Source organism: Larus michahellis, chromosome Z (assembly GCF_964199755.1).
Source record: "Larus michahellis chromosome Z, bLarMic1.1, whole genome shotgun sequence".
In the NCBI taxonomy this organism is placed as follows: domain Eukaryota; kingdom Metazoa; phylum Chordata; class Aves; order Charadriiformes; family Laridae; genus Larus; species Larus michahellis.
The window spans coordinates 25,443,109-25,460,345 of NC_133930.1; the positions used below are offsets into that span (position 1 = coordinate 25,443,109).

The following is a 17,237-nucleotide window of genomic DNA, read 5'->3' on the forward strand; positions in this document are numbered from 1 at the left end:
GACAAATCACAACACGTGGTAAACTGTAGACACAAATATTGTGCAAGAGGACCATTGCACCTATGCTTTAAAATTTCACTACTTTTCCGCAGCTTGGAATTTTGCTAGTGTCCTATATGCGTACTCTAAGGAATAAAACGACAGGCTGGAAAATAGGAAAAAAATGGACATAAGAGATGCTCAATCACCACTGTTAATTTAGCACTGAGTTTCAGATGAACTATATAATCTGGATTACCATTCTACATCATGGTTCTGCTTTGTGCTACAGCCAAACTTTAATGACTACCTCAGTTTTAACATGTGGTGTGACTGGAAGTACAGACAAACGTAGAGAAAAAATACACCACAGTACAGGCAATGTCAAATGATTACGCTTTGAAATTGCTGTTATTGCTGCAAGAACACAGTATTTGACAGTTTACAACCACACCACGTAAACTCAGGGTTCAGAGAAGCTGCTAAAGAAAAAAATATCCCCTCATTTTAGGTCCTTGGAAAGCGAGTATCAAGTGTTTCATACAGCTGATCTCTGAACAGAAGAATACAGACCTGACGACTAACACAGCAAAAACAACAGAACTCTACAGTAACACTGCTCACAGGTGCTTTGAAAATGAATGTTTGCTAACTTTATAAATAAGGCAACAAGGTTAAGAAAATGCCTGTTGATAGCAAGGGTAAAGTGACATCCTTTTGAGATGTTTGACAGAGCTTTAATTTCAGGACAGTCACAGCAAAACAACTGAAGAGTCCAAGAGCTGAGATTCCTTTAGGTTACCTAGCCTATTGCTAAGGTAAATTCTCCTGTTCCTCTTTAAGTAAATGGCAAGACGTGCAATCTCCTGTTACAAATGTGAACACAGTACGTGTTCCATTACAAGACAGCAGCAATGCAGAACTCCACTCAAAAACACCCAAATATGCATAGTAGTTTGTCTGTCACGAGAGGAACAGTGAATGGACCACAGTCCACAAAGGACAGGGACTGTGTATTTCTCAAACACCGTGTCTGTCACGCTAGTAAAAATAAAATGCTAGTGAAGATTCAGTCTTCTTGTAACGGTCTGACTTTCATATCAGATGGAGTTTCTGGATGGTACAAGGCTACTTGGATCTCTGTACTGACATACCTCTTAGTACTGTGGTATCGTAACAGTAGCTGCCTGCAGCCATTAGTCATGAAGTTTAGGATTACTTCTAAGTATTCACTGCAGAGGAAGTTGTAAATCCCCTTTAAAAAAACCAAAACAACAGTCAGGATCAAAAGGGAACTTCTTTTTTTTTCCAGCCAGTAAGATTTTGGTTATGGAATGCAAACATTTTTGCAGCCACTACAGTGAATAATGAAAACCATCAAGAGAAGCATGATTTTCACAACTGAATTATCAGTGTGTTTAAGTGCTTTGACCTTTTTTAAAGAAGGCTGCTTAATCAAAAGCCATTTTAAACCAAACGAGAAAAATAATCTTAAGTATGAAATTACAAAATATTGCTTCTTATAACAAATGATAAAAGTATAACTAACTTGGTTCAGCATAGCTAAATATTATTTTAAAAAAGCATGAAAATGTCTACTTATAAAGGTGTCAGACTACAAATGACCTTCTAAAAAGGTGCTGCAGTATGTCTTGCTAAATGTACCATGTTGGAAACAAACACATTATTGAATACGTACTGAATTCAGCTCTTATTTCTCATTGTGCTGTAGTCACTTGTTACTTTTCATACTGATGTAAAGTTCTTCAAACTAAGAAGAAAAAAAGTCATAGTTGCACGTTACTGAATTTCAGCTACTGCAGTGCAACTAGAAATTCTGCTCTTTCGGTAATATCACACTGCGACACAGCAAGCTTCTCTGCAAGGAGCTATTTAGTTGGATTTTCAAGCAGATGATATATTCAGTGCAGTGAAGGGAATGTTTTATAGCCGGTTTGATGTCTTGGCCGAATCCCAAAGTAACTCAAACAGCAAGTATTCTCTCAACTCAAAATGCCCCTCTCACTTAACTGGCCACACATTACTAACGCAAATACAAAAAGTGCTTAAGAATTGGGCATTCTTGATTATATAAAATGCACATCTAAACAGTTCAGCTTTCTGCTCAAACCATATTTATTTTGAACAAATTTAAGAAAAAAAGTGGCCCGAAAAATTAACATTTCAGGCAATTTTTTCATATACTGAATCATTTGCCAAAGAAAGACTATTTCTTTGCCAAAGAAAGCCTGCGGAATTGATGGTCATAACTGCTGGCTTTGAATTTTCAGAAATGAAGAGGAAAAGCGATCTTCAACAGGGGTTTCTTTTCTCACATCAGTAGCTGTGAATCACCTGTTTGGGGAAAAAAAAAAAAAAAGGAACATCTGAAAAGCTAAACGGCTGTACAAATACTCTGTGATCAATGTATTAGGCAATTCCAACGTGCAACACTGAGCAGCGTCTTCAAAAGCCTCGATTCTCTTTGCTCCCAGGGTAATGACACGCTATCTCTGGAGCCAGGATACACAGGGTATGATCAGGTCTTTTTTTTTTTTTTTTTGCCTTCTGGTATTATTGAAAGTGAACGCAGATTAGAGTTTGAAAAGGCCCAAAATACTGGATTAAAACACAAGGCAGAGCAAAAACTCGCTTCTTAGCTGTTATTTTGTCCCTCACTCCCAGGAACCCACCAGGTTTCGCATTACTTATGTATTGCAAAATGTACTTAATGTACTGTAGTGATTTATGCGTACCATTATGTACACACACACAGAGATAGGCTTGGGATACTCTGATAACCAGTAATCTTCTGATTTTTCATACAGAAGCTACTGCATCTTTATCCTGCTTGTTCAGCTGTAGTTCCAATACATAGCACGCCTCAACATTTTCATACGTGGTCCGTAAGAAAGGAACTGCTCTTACAAACGTTAGTCATCGCTTTATGTAGCAGTTAACTCAAAGCAGGTAATACAAGAGATAACTAGATCTCCTGGAGGAATAAGTTACTATTAGTTTGTCTTCAAACTTCAATAATTAATGAAACCACTTCAGTGGGCATCCTTCCATATACATGGAGACACTTTTTGTCACTTGATAAAACACATCATTATATCAGATGTATTTTTTTCTCCTTGTATATTTGCCATCGTTCCTAAGGCAAATAATTGCATTCCATTTAGCCTATAAAGACGTATGTGTATTAAGCACGGTTCATAACCTATGTGGCCAATATACTTTTGTGTAACTGTTTTAAAACTAAAATCTCTATGCAGCTGTTTTTTGTATGTGCAGAGCTTACAGTTAAAAATCAGTAGGTCAATCTTAAAGCATCGTATTAAATGCTTACAGTAAAAAATACTATTTTGCAATTTCTACAACAGACTTTCATTAGATTTGACTCTTGTGTAATAAATTCTGGGTAACCAGCCAATGTGTTTAAGCAAGCATACTCATCTATATGAAAAATATTTATTTAGCTGAATTTCACGAAGTCTCAATCTCTGTTCTCACAGATTCTTTTATGCATTTCCATAGCAGGGGTCCATTTTTCTTTTCTGAGTGTTAGCTATTTTGTATAATTATTTTTCAATCAAATCTGTGCTATCTGTTAAATAGTCTCATCTCATGAAAACAGGACTATTTTCATAATAAAATATGACACTGGTAAAAGAAAGCAGGTCCCAGAGGTGTGAACACACAGTCAGAACTCTGACACTGCATCCTGCTTTTGGTCCAAGTGATTTCACAGGACCTCAGCATTTGGCAGGACCCCATCCTTAGAAGGGGAACTGTAGATTGGTAAAAAGGAGACAACCACCACTGCACTACAGGTACTGCACAGCAGTGATTTTCAGCCTGCACTCTGAACTGCTTCTATGGGGCTGCAAAAGATAGCAGAGGAAAATGTGTAGTTATATTGTATGGCAACATACACGTAAGACTTCTAAGAGGATACACCTTCCAATGGAAAGTGTTTAGGAGGTCCACCAACTAGATTTAAACAATTCAAAGTCATCCTTGGAAAATTCCTTCTTTTTTCTTTCTTTTCTTCTAAATGACCTATAGCATTAAAAAGTATTCTTGCTAAAAAATGCAAACAAGATCCCCATGACTAAGTTAGATTTACCAGCTTAGTCAAAATCACAAAGTTTAAATTTGCTCAGTTATCTAGGAAATGAAAAGAGAATAATTGCACTGAAAAAGCCAAGTCAGTTCCAAGGCATGTCTTTTCTTATAGCTGTCACTTGACTTCTGAGGGGCTGTGGCAGTGGGAGTTTTCAGTATGCAAGTATAGAAAAAAGTTATATCCAAGCAAAATTATTTTCACTTTGAGTTTCAGAAGAGTTAAGTACACCTCCACTCCTGGATTTTCAGCTCCAAAACTAGCAGTACTTTTGGTATAGAACAGAAGGAGTACACAATAATTAAACAGTATTAAATCATTAGTGTGGCCAATAGCTACTCCATGAGGAAATAATGGCAACTTTTATTTTCCTTTTTCAAAAATTTAAATACTATTAGAAAATAGCATACCAATGGAACAGTTTGAGACATAGTATTTCATAATCACAACAACATTCAGCAGATGATGTACTAAGTCACCATCACTTTTTAAACGGCTGTAGCACTTTATCAATAGTCACTCCCCAGCTATAGTAATAACTAACCAGGACAGAAATGCCTGATCGTAGACATCCCAAAAGTTATCTTTTTCATACTGCTAGCTGTCTTGCAAGGATTATAAATATTTATATTCCATACTCTTGAAATAACCTTTGATTTCTAAACAGATTTTTAAATTCTTTACAGATTGTCATATCTCTTGTCCAAATTTTAAGTTTAGTGGGAACTTTCACTGAGACCTAAGTTCATCCACAAGCCAGTAGCAGAAGAACCACCACAGAAGAAAAGTGCTGTATGCCGTTATTGTAATCAATAATCTCTTTGAGCTACTGATGCAGCCATAATTTTGAAAACTAATCTCTTGCCAATTTCTGGGTTTTTTTTTCCTGAAATCACTAATTTCATCTGCTGATGTCTAATACCTGTACTTTCAGGCACCATAGCTTAGTATAATGCAAGTTCATGGGATTCATATGAATAGCAGAAGTATAAATTATATTTGTATATTTACTGCTTATAGTCTGTAAATTCAATGAAGTCAGAGACTGTACAGATTGAAACCCAGCTATCAAAGAGTCAGTCACACAGGGTAACCAATGAAATTTCAATGTGTTCAGCAGTCAAATCTAATCATCCTTCACTTGGAGCTATTCAGCCTGAAGTGATAAACATGCTAAATTTTTACAAGGCCAGAAGTAATTAGAAAATAAGTAGAACGTGTGTCCAAGAGTGATTGTGCTGCTATGTTACTTAAAAGCTTTTTAAAGCTTTTTGGTAAGCTGCAAACAGTCCCTTCAAAGTCACTAAATAAAATAGAGCTTTTTATAGGATCAGTCCCGTCAATATTCAGCAAAAGTATTCCAACAATAAAAGGCTAAGATGTTGCCTAAAAAAGTTTTCCTTACTATAAACCTTAAATTTTTTGAAAAGTCAGTAATACTAAATTCCTATGTGCGTGTTTTACCATGTTGGACATCAGACTGTTTAGTCACATTCATACTAAGTCTCCTAGAATGCAGAACCTGAGGCTTAGCCACTACTGTTATACAAAAAGTGTTGAAGAAATATTTTTTTTTAAATGTAGGTTAATTACAGGTTAATTTTCCCAGTCTGTGCAAGGCAAACTCTCCTCTTCATCCTCTGATTCAGGTGATGCTTCCTTAATTCGTCGCAATGCTTCATGGATGCTCCTTGTGAGAGGGTCAGTATCAGGCAGAATTGTAAAGGATTCTCTCAGAACATCTTTCTGCACTTTCTTCAGTTTCACCCCTTTCCTGATCTGTGCCAAGATGTTATTGCTATCATCTTCATCAGGAAAAGGAGGGAGACTTCTCTGCTCAACTTTTCTTAAGTGAAAGCTGCCACGTTTCAAGGAAGCCAGCACTTCGTCCATTGGGGAACTCACTGCAGTAAATCAAAAGACCTTCAGTATTATTTCTATAAGTTTTATCAGTCTTCATTTATTTTTCCCACAGACCAAAAAGCAGCTGCATACATTAATGTAACAGTCCCATACCATAAGCATAATGTTTTGGCCTCCAAATTGATCTTTCCTATTACCACGTAAAAACTGGTTTACACAGACAATTATAGTTTCTGTCAGGCAGGTAGTAAAACTTTTTGAACAAGATGGCTTTCCTGTTTGCAGCCAGGACAATCAAAGTAGCCAAAATGAAAGCGTTTATTACATTAATTTTCTTGCCTTTGAAACTCAGGTAATGAGTATATATCATGTATTGGACTGTGCAATCCATTCCCAGCATTTGCATTTTGTGGCGAATTTTACCTACTGTATGACTATTACTACATGCCAGTGAGGGAAGCAGCAGGATAGTCAACCGCAGCAGCATGCATTTTCCTGCTTCTCTAGATTCATGTATGGTATGCATTAGCACCATGTACCCATATAAATTCCCTTCCTTTATAATTAATGAAAACAGAGAAGAGTTAATACTTTATCACAAATCCTTCCTTTATCACCAATTTGAAATGAGTTCTCTGCAGAAATAAAAATCAGGCTTTGCGTCTTTGAAGAGCTACAAGTAGGCAATTCTCTATCCCAGAGAATGCATTACAATAAAGTGCAACAGTTTGAAATAGCTCATATACACCAGTACATACAATGTGCAGCACGTATCAATCAATGTATGAATATGCATCTCCCATTCTTTTTTGTATATTGTAGAATACATTTTTAAAACCGGTTTTGCATTTATGAGTGGGCTTTGTCCGCCAGACTAATGGCCCAGACAGTTCAAACAGACATGAGGAAAGAGAAATAAAAGAATACAGGACTGCACATTTGAAGGAGGAAGGGAGGATTGTAAAACACTCGTCTGCCATAGAGAGACAAATTTCCAAAGCCACTTAGAGACTTGGAACATCTCAGGGACACAGAGCAGCAGGTAGAGTGCTGCTGCAGACATTAACAATAACTCTTAAGAGGGAGGATATAATTTGATTTTATATTTGTCGTTTTATGATGTATATCAAATTGCACACGCAATACGTTCTTTATATAAAATTGCGAGATAATATGGGTATCAGAAAAAATAAACAACAGGACTACAGACAAAGACAAATGGAGCACAGAAGCATCAAAATTGATAATGAACTTAAGACACAGTACCTGAGACCTGCAAGGTTCGTAAGAGCTTAAGAATTCTAGAACTAGGCAGTTGCTTCAAGGGCTTTCAGTCATTTAAGGACAATTCTAGAGGAAACACTCTCATTTCTGTCTGATTGATGAAGATGAGGGAAAATGTCAATGGAGGGATCTTTTCCATAGTTGCACTTGGCAGAGCCAGATAGGATTTTTAATAAAATGTTATTACAGCCGTATTACAGCAGTGCGAACCAAGGCCCACTCAAGGTACTTTTTCCTCAGTGGCTTCCAGTAAAATAGTTCAGCTGAGTGCTTTTGAAAAACCCGTCTTTGATTTACAAATAAAAACTTTGCTCCAATATCGCACATTTCACCGAAACACCAGGATTATGTTGTTCAAACATGGCTGCCATTCTCCCCTTTTTTCATATGGGATAAAGGATAAACAGTCAAAAACAAGTAGCACAGAATCAACAAGTTGTAACAGATCTTCCAGCTCAGCCCTGTGCTCTATTCATTCTCCTCAGTTTCCAAAGATGTTTTTCATCTTTTAACTATTTATTAACATACTTTGCTGAATGATTACAGATTTAATTTACAATTGTAGTTAAACTTCTATATTTTAACTCAGAATATAGAATTTTCTTACTTGGCTCTCAAGGATACTTCAGCGTTTGTGAATTTTACTATAAAAATTTGAAAAAAACTTGAAAAAAGCATTCTCAAGGTTTCCTATGTCACAAGACAAGTATTCATTTTACTAGGTCATAAATTATGTAAAATTTTATTATTAAAAACACTGCACCCTCAGGTGAAGCATGTAATATTTGCAGCATTAGCTGTAAAAGAGTAAGAGATTCTTTTAGACAAGGTTTAGCTCCATTTTTCAGTTAGCCAAATGTGGTATATTATAGATTCAGTTTCACCAGTGTTTTCTGTCTAACTGAACAAATACAGGGCACGTTGTTGTACAGGTCCTAAGATTTGTTTGAGTTGCCAACATTTGTCAACTAAAAAGGATTTAACAACAATTCTCATAATTATATATGAATCACAGCATACACTTTTCTATAGAGCATTCAAAAGAGGAACTGATGTGCACTACAATTAAATACACAGAAATGAAAAAATTACCTCTCCTCCGCTGTAAACCCTCTAGATCACCAGTCTTCTTAAGCTTCTTCTTGGCACTGACTAGCTGACTGCTGTCAAAAAGATGTGCTGGTGGGACACCAGAAGAGTGCTGGACTCCCTTCTCCTCACTCTGACGTTTAACAAAGCTGTCGCCTTTCTCTAAGGATTTGGTGGCATCTTCCTTGGAGGGCAAAGGTGGAGGCGGAGGCGGAGGTGGTGGAGGCAAAGGAGGTGGAAGCGGTACTACAGTAACAATCTCTGGTTGAAGCTCCTTACTGGTGAGCGGAGAAATACTAACATGAGGCAGTTCAGAGGTAACACCATTGGGAGGTAACGAGATATCCTGAAGTTGTTCTAAGCTTGTGGCTTCCTGCACTTGCAAAGGCTGAACCGCATTTTCCAATTCCACCTCTTCACTTTTCTCTTGGATTCCTATGGTTGCTGGCAAAGACTGAGGCGGATCGACACAGGACACCAAGCTGGCTGCACATTTTCTTCTTGCATGAGCCAGCCGTAGTCTGGTTGATTTAAGTATTACTTGCCCAGGGTACCGCTAAAGTGAGTAAATTATTGGCAATTAGTTAACTACGTGCACCACACTATTCTAGGTTCTAAGTACCTGTTGTTAGGGTTTGCCTTCCTGACAAGTAGAATTCATCTGCTATTTTCATTCATTTTGCTCTGAATGTAAACACAAAGCAAATATATCCTCACCTTTTTGCAAAAATGATCTGTTTTCTTATTCTTGGTTAAGCCACAATTTATGTGTGATTGGTCTAATCAAGGATACATATAGGTTAAAATTAGGATTTCACAAAGAACCAGATTGTTTTTTCTGGAAACTAAAATTCAAAATTCCCTCTTGCTTTCCTTTTCTAAAATTGGTCAATGGATCCCTCTGCACAAAATCCTCTCTGACCAAATACACCGGCCTGAGATGTGAATCATACTGCTTAAAAAGGTATCTCTTGAAAACATCAAACATTCTGAAACTTTTCAAAATACTTTTAACATTTCTTAAATTTGCTGCTTCAATATCTGTCTTTTCATATTAGTTTTATTGACAGCCATTTTTATGAAAAAATTTGATTTTACACACTCGTGGTAGGCCTAAAGCAATAGAGAGCATAACAATATAAACATGCTCATAGATAAAGCCAGTTCATTAACAGTTGCTAGTTAAAATAAGTAAATTTGCTTTAATTTACAGAAGCTATGCAATTCAAAAGCCTTGCAAACAATAAGGATATGAAGAGTGTACTGCTGAGCAAGACAACTTTCCAGTAAAGAAAATTCTCATACTTACATTTTTTTAATGTATTCAGCAAAACCAAAAAAAGTCTTCCCCTATTAATACAGTCGTGTCTGTTTTCTTGCACTTTCACCCTTTTCCTTATCTCTCTCCTTCATTCCATCTTCTATCTATTTTCTGATACTTACGTTGTAATAGGAAGGGGAAGGTATTGGCAGGTGTTCTAGCAATCAGTGGTAGTGGGGGTATGTCGGATGGTAATGCTCTTTGTGGAAAATACCATTTAGGTTACACTTCCTTAAAGAACGTTTGCTAAGTGTCTTGTCACAGGATGTGGATATAAGAGTGAGCAGAAGCTTATTATGGCCCTTATTACTGGGAATGCAATGGTCAGAGGAATTCGTTACCACCAATGCTGTGTTTTGTTTTAAATTTTCCAAAGAACAGTTAACTGCACAATGAAAAAGAATAGCTAATAGCATAGTGTAGTCCCGGAATGAGTGAAAATTTCTTACGGAAAAGAACACCTCTTCTTCTGTTACCTGTTTAAACGTGCGAAGTCTGTCCAGTGTTTTCTGTCGTTCCTGACTAACCCAGGAGCTCTTTCTTTCCTCTTCATCTTGTAATTGATCTCGCTTCTGAGAAAATATATGAAAAAAACATGTAAATATTACATCCAATGCTATGTTTAGCACCATTGAAAAAAAAACTGAATTAAAATAACTCTTTTACTAATTGTTAAGAATTACCTAGCAATCTACCTCTCAAATAAACACATTTCTGAACTTCAAAACCTGGCCTTTGTCTTCCCCTTAAAAAAATACTATGCATTTCATGTTTTATAATCTTGAAGCAATGTAGAGCTCAGTAAAGAAAGAGTTCAATCTGGAATAGGAACAGTTGAAGACTTGTTATCTTGGAGGATGAGAAATAAAGAAAGGACTAGAGATGTGACAGAATATTATACTGAAAAAAAGCCCCCTTAAATTAAAAATGGCATAAACTAGCCAGACAGCAAAACAGTATCTATCTTCTCTCATTCCATAAACAAAACGACACTCGAACTTGCAAGATTGCCCACTTAAAACAAGTCATATTAGTCTTTTCAGAGTGCAAGAAATCACAGAACTCAGTGCCACAAAGTTTTGAATCCAATACTAAGCAAATTAAGTCAACATTTTCATTCTAATTTACAACAGTAAATGGAAGTTTTGTATTATAGTAACTTAAGCTGTCATTTTTTAACGCAGCTTGATTTTCTGTAAGCTTACTTCAGTAAAGGCCTGCAGCTCTTCCTTGCAGCTAAGACAGTTGTATTTTTTCTTATTTGGGCATCTTACCTCAGTGAAAACACACATATGGATCCACCTCCTTTAACCAGTGATCCATTTTCACAAAATTTCAGCAAAGTTACTACATCTTTGAAACAAAACACTACTCTTCAGTCAAATTTATTGAAAATGGATGCTAGTTATCATATGGCAGAAGTCACTGTATGCGAGTTCAGAAGTTATCAGGAAAAGTGATAGAACAGGTGACTAAGGAAAAAACTGCTAGCAGAAACAGGAGCTTTAATTCTTAAATGACTCACAGCATTTTAGTATTACTTTTAAAAGCTTATCATCATCAGAATTAAAAATTCTGATCACTTTTGTGAACTTTTATTGTCATTCGGTCAATACAAAAGCAGTGTCTGCCTGCCTGCCATTTTCAGATGTCAGCTAGTGGCCTGGTGTCCTTCATAAAGAGCCAACTCCTGTGATTTGGAAATAAGGAAGTACAGATGCATTAAGGAGAGGAAGAGGACAACATGTCTGAAAAAACAGTAAGGACAGGAAACAAGAAAAGGTGAAGAGGAATAGAAGCATGTGCTGAAAAGAAAATAACAAAGCAATGGGGCAAAGAAGTTAAAACAGAAGCATAAAGAAACGATTATAGCAACAAGAAAGGATAGTTCTACCACCAAACCTGCATGTTACATACACAGTCAGATCAAACTTTTCCTGAAGCAGTCTCTAACTCAAGGGTTTTATTGTTTAGTTTGGGTTGGGTTTTTTTTGTTTTTCAAGAAGAATAGTGAAAATGCAGTTCTTATTTGGTTTCAGATTTAGACACGCTTGACGTTATCTTTTCAAAATTCTTCATGAAAACTGGTGGCTGAAAACCTATTTTACAATAATAGCAGAAATTTTCAGTGACATTATTAATAGTAAAAAAGACCAAAAAAATTAGCACACTTTATATAAATATATATATATAAAGCAAGTTCTTTATATAAAGCAAGCAGGCAACTCCATGAAATAAGTAACAAAAAAAGTCCTGTAGTGTTTGAGAGACAAGAAAGTCCTTCAGCTTTGTCAAGTCTTATTTTTAAGAGTGATAAATGGGATAAAATCCACACAGCAAGTGGCTTTGCCTTATTGTAACCACCAAAAAAAAAAAAATATTTTTTTTCTAAGTTTCTAAAAGAGTATGCCAACAAGTTACTGCCTTTCACAAATAGCCTTTTCATAAAATAAATTATGCATCTGACTTCCTGGACAAATGTATCAATGTTAAAAATGTATAAGGATGAAATAGAATCACTTTCACTAATCTAATTGAAGCCTGAATTAAAGAGACTTGGATTTCAATGCATCTTTGTCAGTGATCTTTATTAAATATTGATACTATATCAGCTCCCAAGACCTAGCCCACAATTTGAATATTCTTTAAGATAAAGTCAATTATATTCAGCACAAGAGTCAGATCGGCTAGCCTGTTCTCTGCGATGAGACTGTGCAGGGGATCATAGAGCATACAGCTGGAACTATATACAATTCAAGCCATTTGTTTTGTAGAAAGAAGAAAAATAATGAACAAGCTTATTAGGATTCAAGATTAGATGTATGGTTTTCTTATCTCAGCATATCTGACGCTGTACTGAGATGTCCGGAATTATCTATGTGCACATGATAACACACTGTATGCAGACTAACCCTAGAAGTAATCACTTTGTCATTAGACTGTGAACTTAGCATTAAGAACTCTTCTATTTGCTTGGGTTCAATGTCATCCTAACACAGCAATAGTCTCCCCTTTACCAGCATATGATACAGAAATCCATGGTACAAAGGTCAGGGATACACACCATCTTTTTAAAACCGCTATTACTCTGAATGTATAAGCAGCAATGCAAGCTATTAACTAAAGGCTAAACTCAACAGCAGGAAACTCAAACTTACTAGCTGAACAGTATGGTGCGTTTTGTATTCCTCCTCACTCTGGTGACGCTGCTGGATCTTTTCATTATGCTTTGCAATACAAATCTCCTGTAGAAACATAAAATGTTATCTATAAAATACGAACTTTAAATATCAATTTACAGGGTATCATATCATATTTAGCAAACAGCATTAAGAATCTTAAAAATAAAAATTACAAAGCCTATCTCAGACAAGCTAATATAACCAAGCCAATTTAACTTACAAATAAAACCATAAAATGGAAACAAAACCAAGACAGACAAATCCAAACCTATTACTTTTAACTGTCTAAAGAATACAGACAAGTAACAGCTGCTTGAAAAGTCTGTTCTACAACACCAGTACAAAAGCAGCAACAAAAACCAACTTGTCAAATACTTCATAAAACCGAAGTTTAACTCCATGTATTTGTATACCAGGATAAAAACTAACTCTCAAATGTATTACGTCTTTATCTTCATGCAACTAGGCAGCTTCCCATTTAAAAGTGTCAGTTCATCTTTTGGACATACAATCTGCAAGCACAAACATTAATAAAGTTGTTGCAATTTTATGCATGCATAAGCAGGTTCACTAATTATACAAGCAGGTTCACATCTGTAACGTCTGGTTTAAAAACAAGCATTTATTACATTACTTGCAAATAAGAACAGGTTAAAAAATAAAAGCAAACAGAAAACAGGCCATGTTACATCAGATGACCAGAAACAGAAAGACGCAAACTTCAGTGAGATAATATAAAAAGAACTGAATTAAGTATGTTACAAACAAAAGGCACAGAATCATAGAAACATTTAAGTTGGAAGAGACCTTTAAGATCATCGAGTCCAACTGTTAACCTAGCACTGCCCCGTTACTACAAACCATGTCCCTAAGTACTATGTCTACACGTCTTTTAAATACCTCCAGGGATGGTGACTCCACCGCTTCCATGGGCAGCCTGTTCCAATGCTTGACAACCCTTTCAGTGAAAAAATTTTTCCTAATACCCAATCTAAACCTCCCCTGGTGCAACTTGAGGCCGTTTCCTCTTGTCATGTCACTTGTTACTTGGGAGAAGAGACAGACCCCCACCTCGCTACAACCTCTTTTTAGGTAGTTGTAGAGAGTGAGAAGGTCTCCCCCTCAGACTCCTTTTCTCCAGGCTAAAACACACCAGTTCCCTCAGCCGCTTCTCATAAGACTTGTGCTCTAGACCCCTCACCTGCTTTGTTGCCCTTCTCTGGACCCGCTCTAGCACCTCAATGTCTTTCTTGTAGTGAGGGACCCAAAACTGGACACAGTATTGGAGATACGGCCTCACCAGTGCTGAGTACAGGGAGACAATCACTTCCCTAGTCCTGCTGGCCACATTATTTCTCATACAAACCAGGATGCTGTTGGCCTTCTTGGCCACTTGGGCACACTGCTGGCTCATATTCAGCTGGCTGTTGACCAACACCTCCAGGTCTTTTTCCTCCAGGCAGCTTTCCAGCCACTCTTCCCCAAGCCTGTAGCGCTGCACGGGGTTGTTGTGACCCAAGTGCAGGACCCAGCATTTGGCCTTGTTGAACCTCATACCATTGGCCTCGTCCCATCGATCCAGCCTGTCCAGATCCCTCTGTAGAGTCTTCCTACCATCAAGAGGACATGCAGGAATTTGGAGTAGTGACAAGACAGGTAACTTCATAGGACAATACTGAAGACCAGGAAATCAGACAGCGTGGTCAATGAATTTAGGCCCAGTACAAGCACAAAGTCATATTTGTAATTAGAAACTGATCTCATGGCTGTGTAAGAGAGGGCAGTGTTAGGAAGCAGGCTGGAGTTCGACTGCAGCCAGAACACCAAAGAGATGGGGTTCCCAGGTGTCAGTCAGTTTGACTTAATTGAGTGGAGACAGACAGGAGCTTTGCCATTGCTTGGGGCAGCTGATGGAGTTATCAGCCATCAAGTAAGATACTACAGTAGTGGCAGAAAGACATAAAAAGGAGGGAAGGGCTAAAACAAGCCCACAATTTTGGGCACTTGGAAATGCAGAAAAAGCTATGTTCTTCTACAAGCTGACTACAGACATACTGTGATCACGTAAAAAGGTAGCCAGTGTTTCAGTACTATGCTATCTTGAATCTAAACAGTAAGACCACCAATGTTGCCACTGTATATATGTAACGTTCTGACAAAAGCTGTCCAAGCTTCATCAGAGGTATATATATAAACACTGCTGGGTTTTACATTTGTGGATTTGTTTTCCCTGATGAAAAGAGTTTAATTAATACAGCTGGCAAAATTAATCCATTTAATTTGTCACTGCAAAAGTATAAACTACCTCATTTCTGCATTTCAGAGACACAGCAATAGCTTCAGAATATTATTAGAGAATCTGAAAAACTTTTTATAATACTACTGATTTACCTTTATAGTTTATTCCCTTTTTATGTGTTAAGTTCCATTAAAGGTCTTCCAAAATAATGAGGAATATGTATTACAATATATAAAAAAGTATTATAAAATAATAAGAAAGTGTATATTAGGTTTGGTTTGGTTTTTTTTTTTAACATGTCTCAAATACTAGGGAGGCACATGAAACATGGAACATTTTCTCTTTAGCACTACTATTTAAATCTTTCTGATCAGGAGCGACAATGAAAGATATTTTAAGCATGTAAAGAGGATAAACCAGACCAAAACCTATTTGGTGCTGACTTTGTACTAATAAACAACCTACTTTAATGTAATTAGATCTCTATGACTTGAAATAATAAACAAGACTAGGAGAGACTGAAAACATGCTGCAGCACAGGATTAGATATCCAAATCATTTTAACTAATTACAAAAATGGTCTAAATAAAAAAAAAAAGAAAACAAGGTTGCAATTTCATAGGGACAAATGTAGGGTTGTAGTTGTTGACAAGATTAAGTGACTGCAAACAAAGGATGAAGAAGAAAAAACAGCCAGGTGGCAGCATTAAGGAAAATGATCTGGATGATTATGGCAGATTACAAATTGAACATAAACCAACAATCTCTGGCAAAAAAATGAAAACATAAGTGGGTGTATGAGCGGGAATACAGCCTGCTGCACATGTGAAGTAGTCCTTCCTTCTCAGCACTGACAAAGCAGAAGCCCTATTTCCAGTGAGAGCAACGTGTCAAGAAACATGTTGACCAACTGTATGGAACTGAGAGCATCAAGAAGTAATGTGTGTTTCCCTTTTAATCACCTGACTGATTTCACAGTATCAAATTATAGTTTATTAAAGAGACAAAAAGGGAGAGCTGAGGAACCATTTCAAGCCTCATCACTGGATAAACTACCATGTTTAAGACTAGAATATAATATATGTAAAAGATCTACATTAGTATTACATTTAATTAGTTCCAGTGATCCTTGCTTTCAGATTGAAAAGCAACCCAATTAAAAGGTTAGCTTCTCATTTAGTAAGCTCTAGTATGTACAGAAAACATATTTTACCGTAAGCATTCTGTATAGTTATGTTAGTAATAATAATAATATGAAAACATACAAGTAACCCTATGCCAGATGTCACTGAATCTACGTAAGACCTGTTTTGGTGTGGGCTATGCTTTTAAACAGTGGGCTTGCAAAGTAGTAAAAGCGTCCCGTTAAATGGACACAGCAGCATTTGAGGAAGGTTCCTAAGATCAAAACACATGTTACGAACACACCCCAAACTGCTTCACCTACCAGGTGCTTCTCCCAGTCCGCTCATGATAAAGAATACTCTTCCTGGGTGTAAAATAATTCCATTTCTTCACAATTCTGTTTTTTGAAAGATATTTTTTCTAAATGCCTTCTACACCATCTTTTTAACCTTGACTCTTTGCTATTAATCTAGCTCCCTAATAAAACAGCGGCTTGTTCCATATGATAACCTAATTAATACCTCTGTGCAGCCAGCAGGGGGTAGACTGGGATAACAATAGCAAAATCTGCATGAAAAATCCATAACTAGCTTTCCAGAATAAAAATAGTAAGACCGCTATTAAAATCTTGTTTTTGTATAACTAACTCACTGCCATCTACAAAAAGAAACACCAAGAAATGATTGCCTAAGAAATGCAAATAGGTTTGTATAGAAAATATGAGAATAAAGAGTTTATAATCATGGTAGTACATACAGTGAAAGAACATCAACCTCACTGAAACCGTGGATTTAAAAAATGCTAGCTCAGTTATTCAGAATTACAACTGATGAAGGTTTCTAACACACCTTTAGCAAAACTTTCTAAATAAAGGTTTGGTATAAATATTTGACAACATCATTAAAAAATAAAGGCATCAACTGCCAAAAGAGGGAAGGAATTTCTGAAAAATAAAATGAAAAGAGACTATAGTTACAGAAGTTTATATTTATATTACATACAGTCTTATTCTACATGTGTAGAGTA

General features: G+C 36.5%; 1 protein-coding gene across 1 annotated transcript in view; it reads right to left on the reverse strand.

Moving 5' to 3' along the window:
- Nucleotides 1-2,097: 2,097 nt before the first annotated feature.
- JMY (junction mediating and regulatory protein, p53 cofactor) overlaps nt 2,098-17,237 on the reverse strand; it is a 68,410-nt gene continuing 53,270 nt past the window's right edge. The window contains exons 7-11 of the mRNA XM_074570704.1: nt 12,824-12,910; nt 10,142-10,237; nt 8,348-8,900; nt 5,702-6,012; nt 2,098-2,334 (exon numbers count right to left, since the gene is read on the reverse strand). Coding sequence (XP_074426805.1) covers nt 5,705-6,012; nt 8,348-8,900; nt 10,142-10,237; nt 12,824-12,910 — 1,044 coding nt within the window. The 3' untranslated portion in view covers nt 2,098-2,334; nt 5,702-5,704. The remainder of the gene's footprint in view (nt 2,335-5,701; nt 6,013-8,347; nt 8,901-10,141; nt 10,238-12,823; nt 12,911-17,237) is intronic.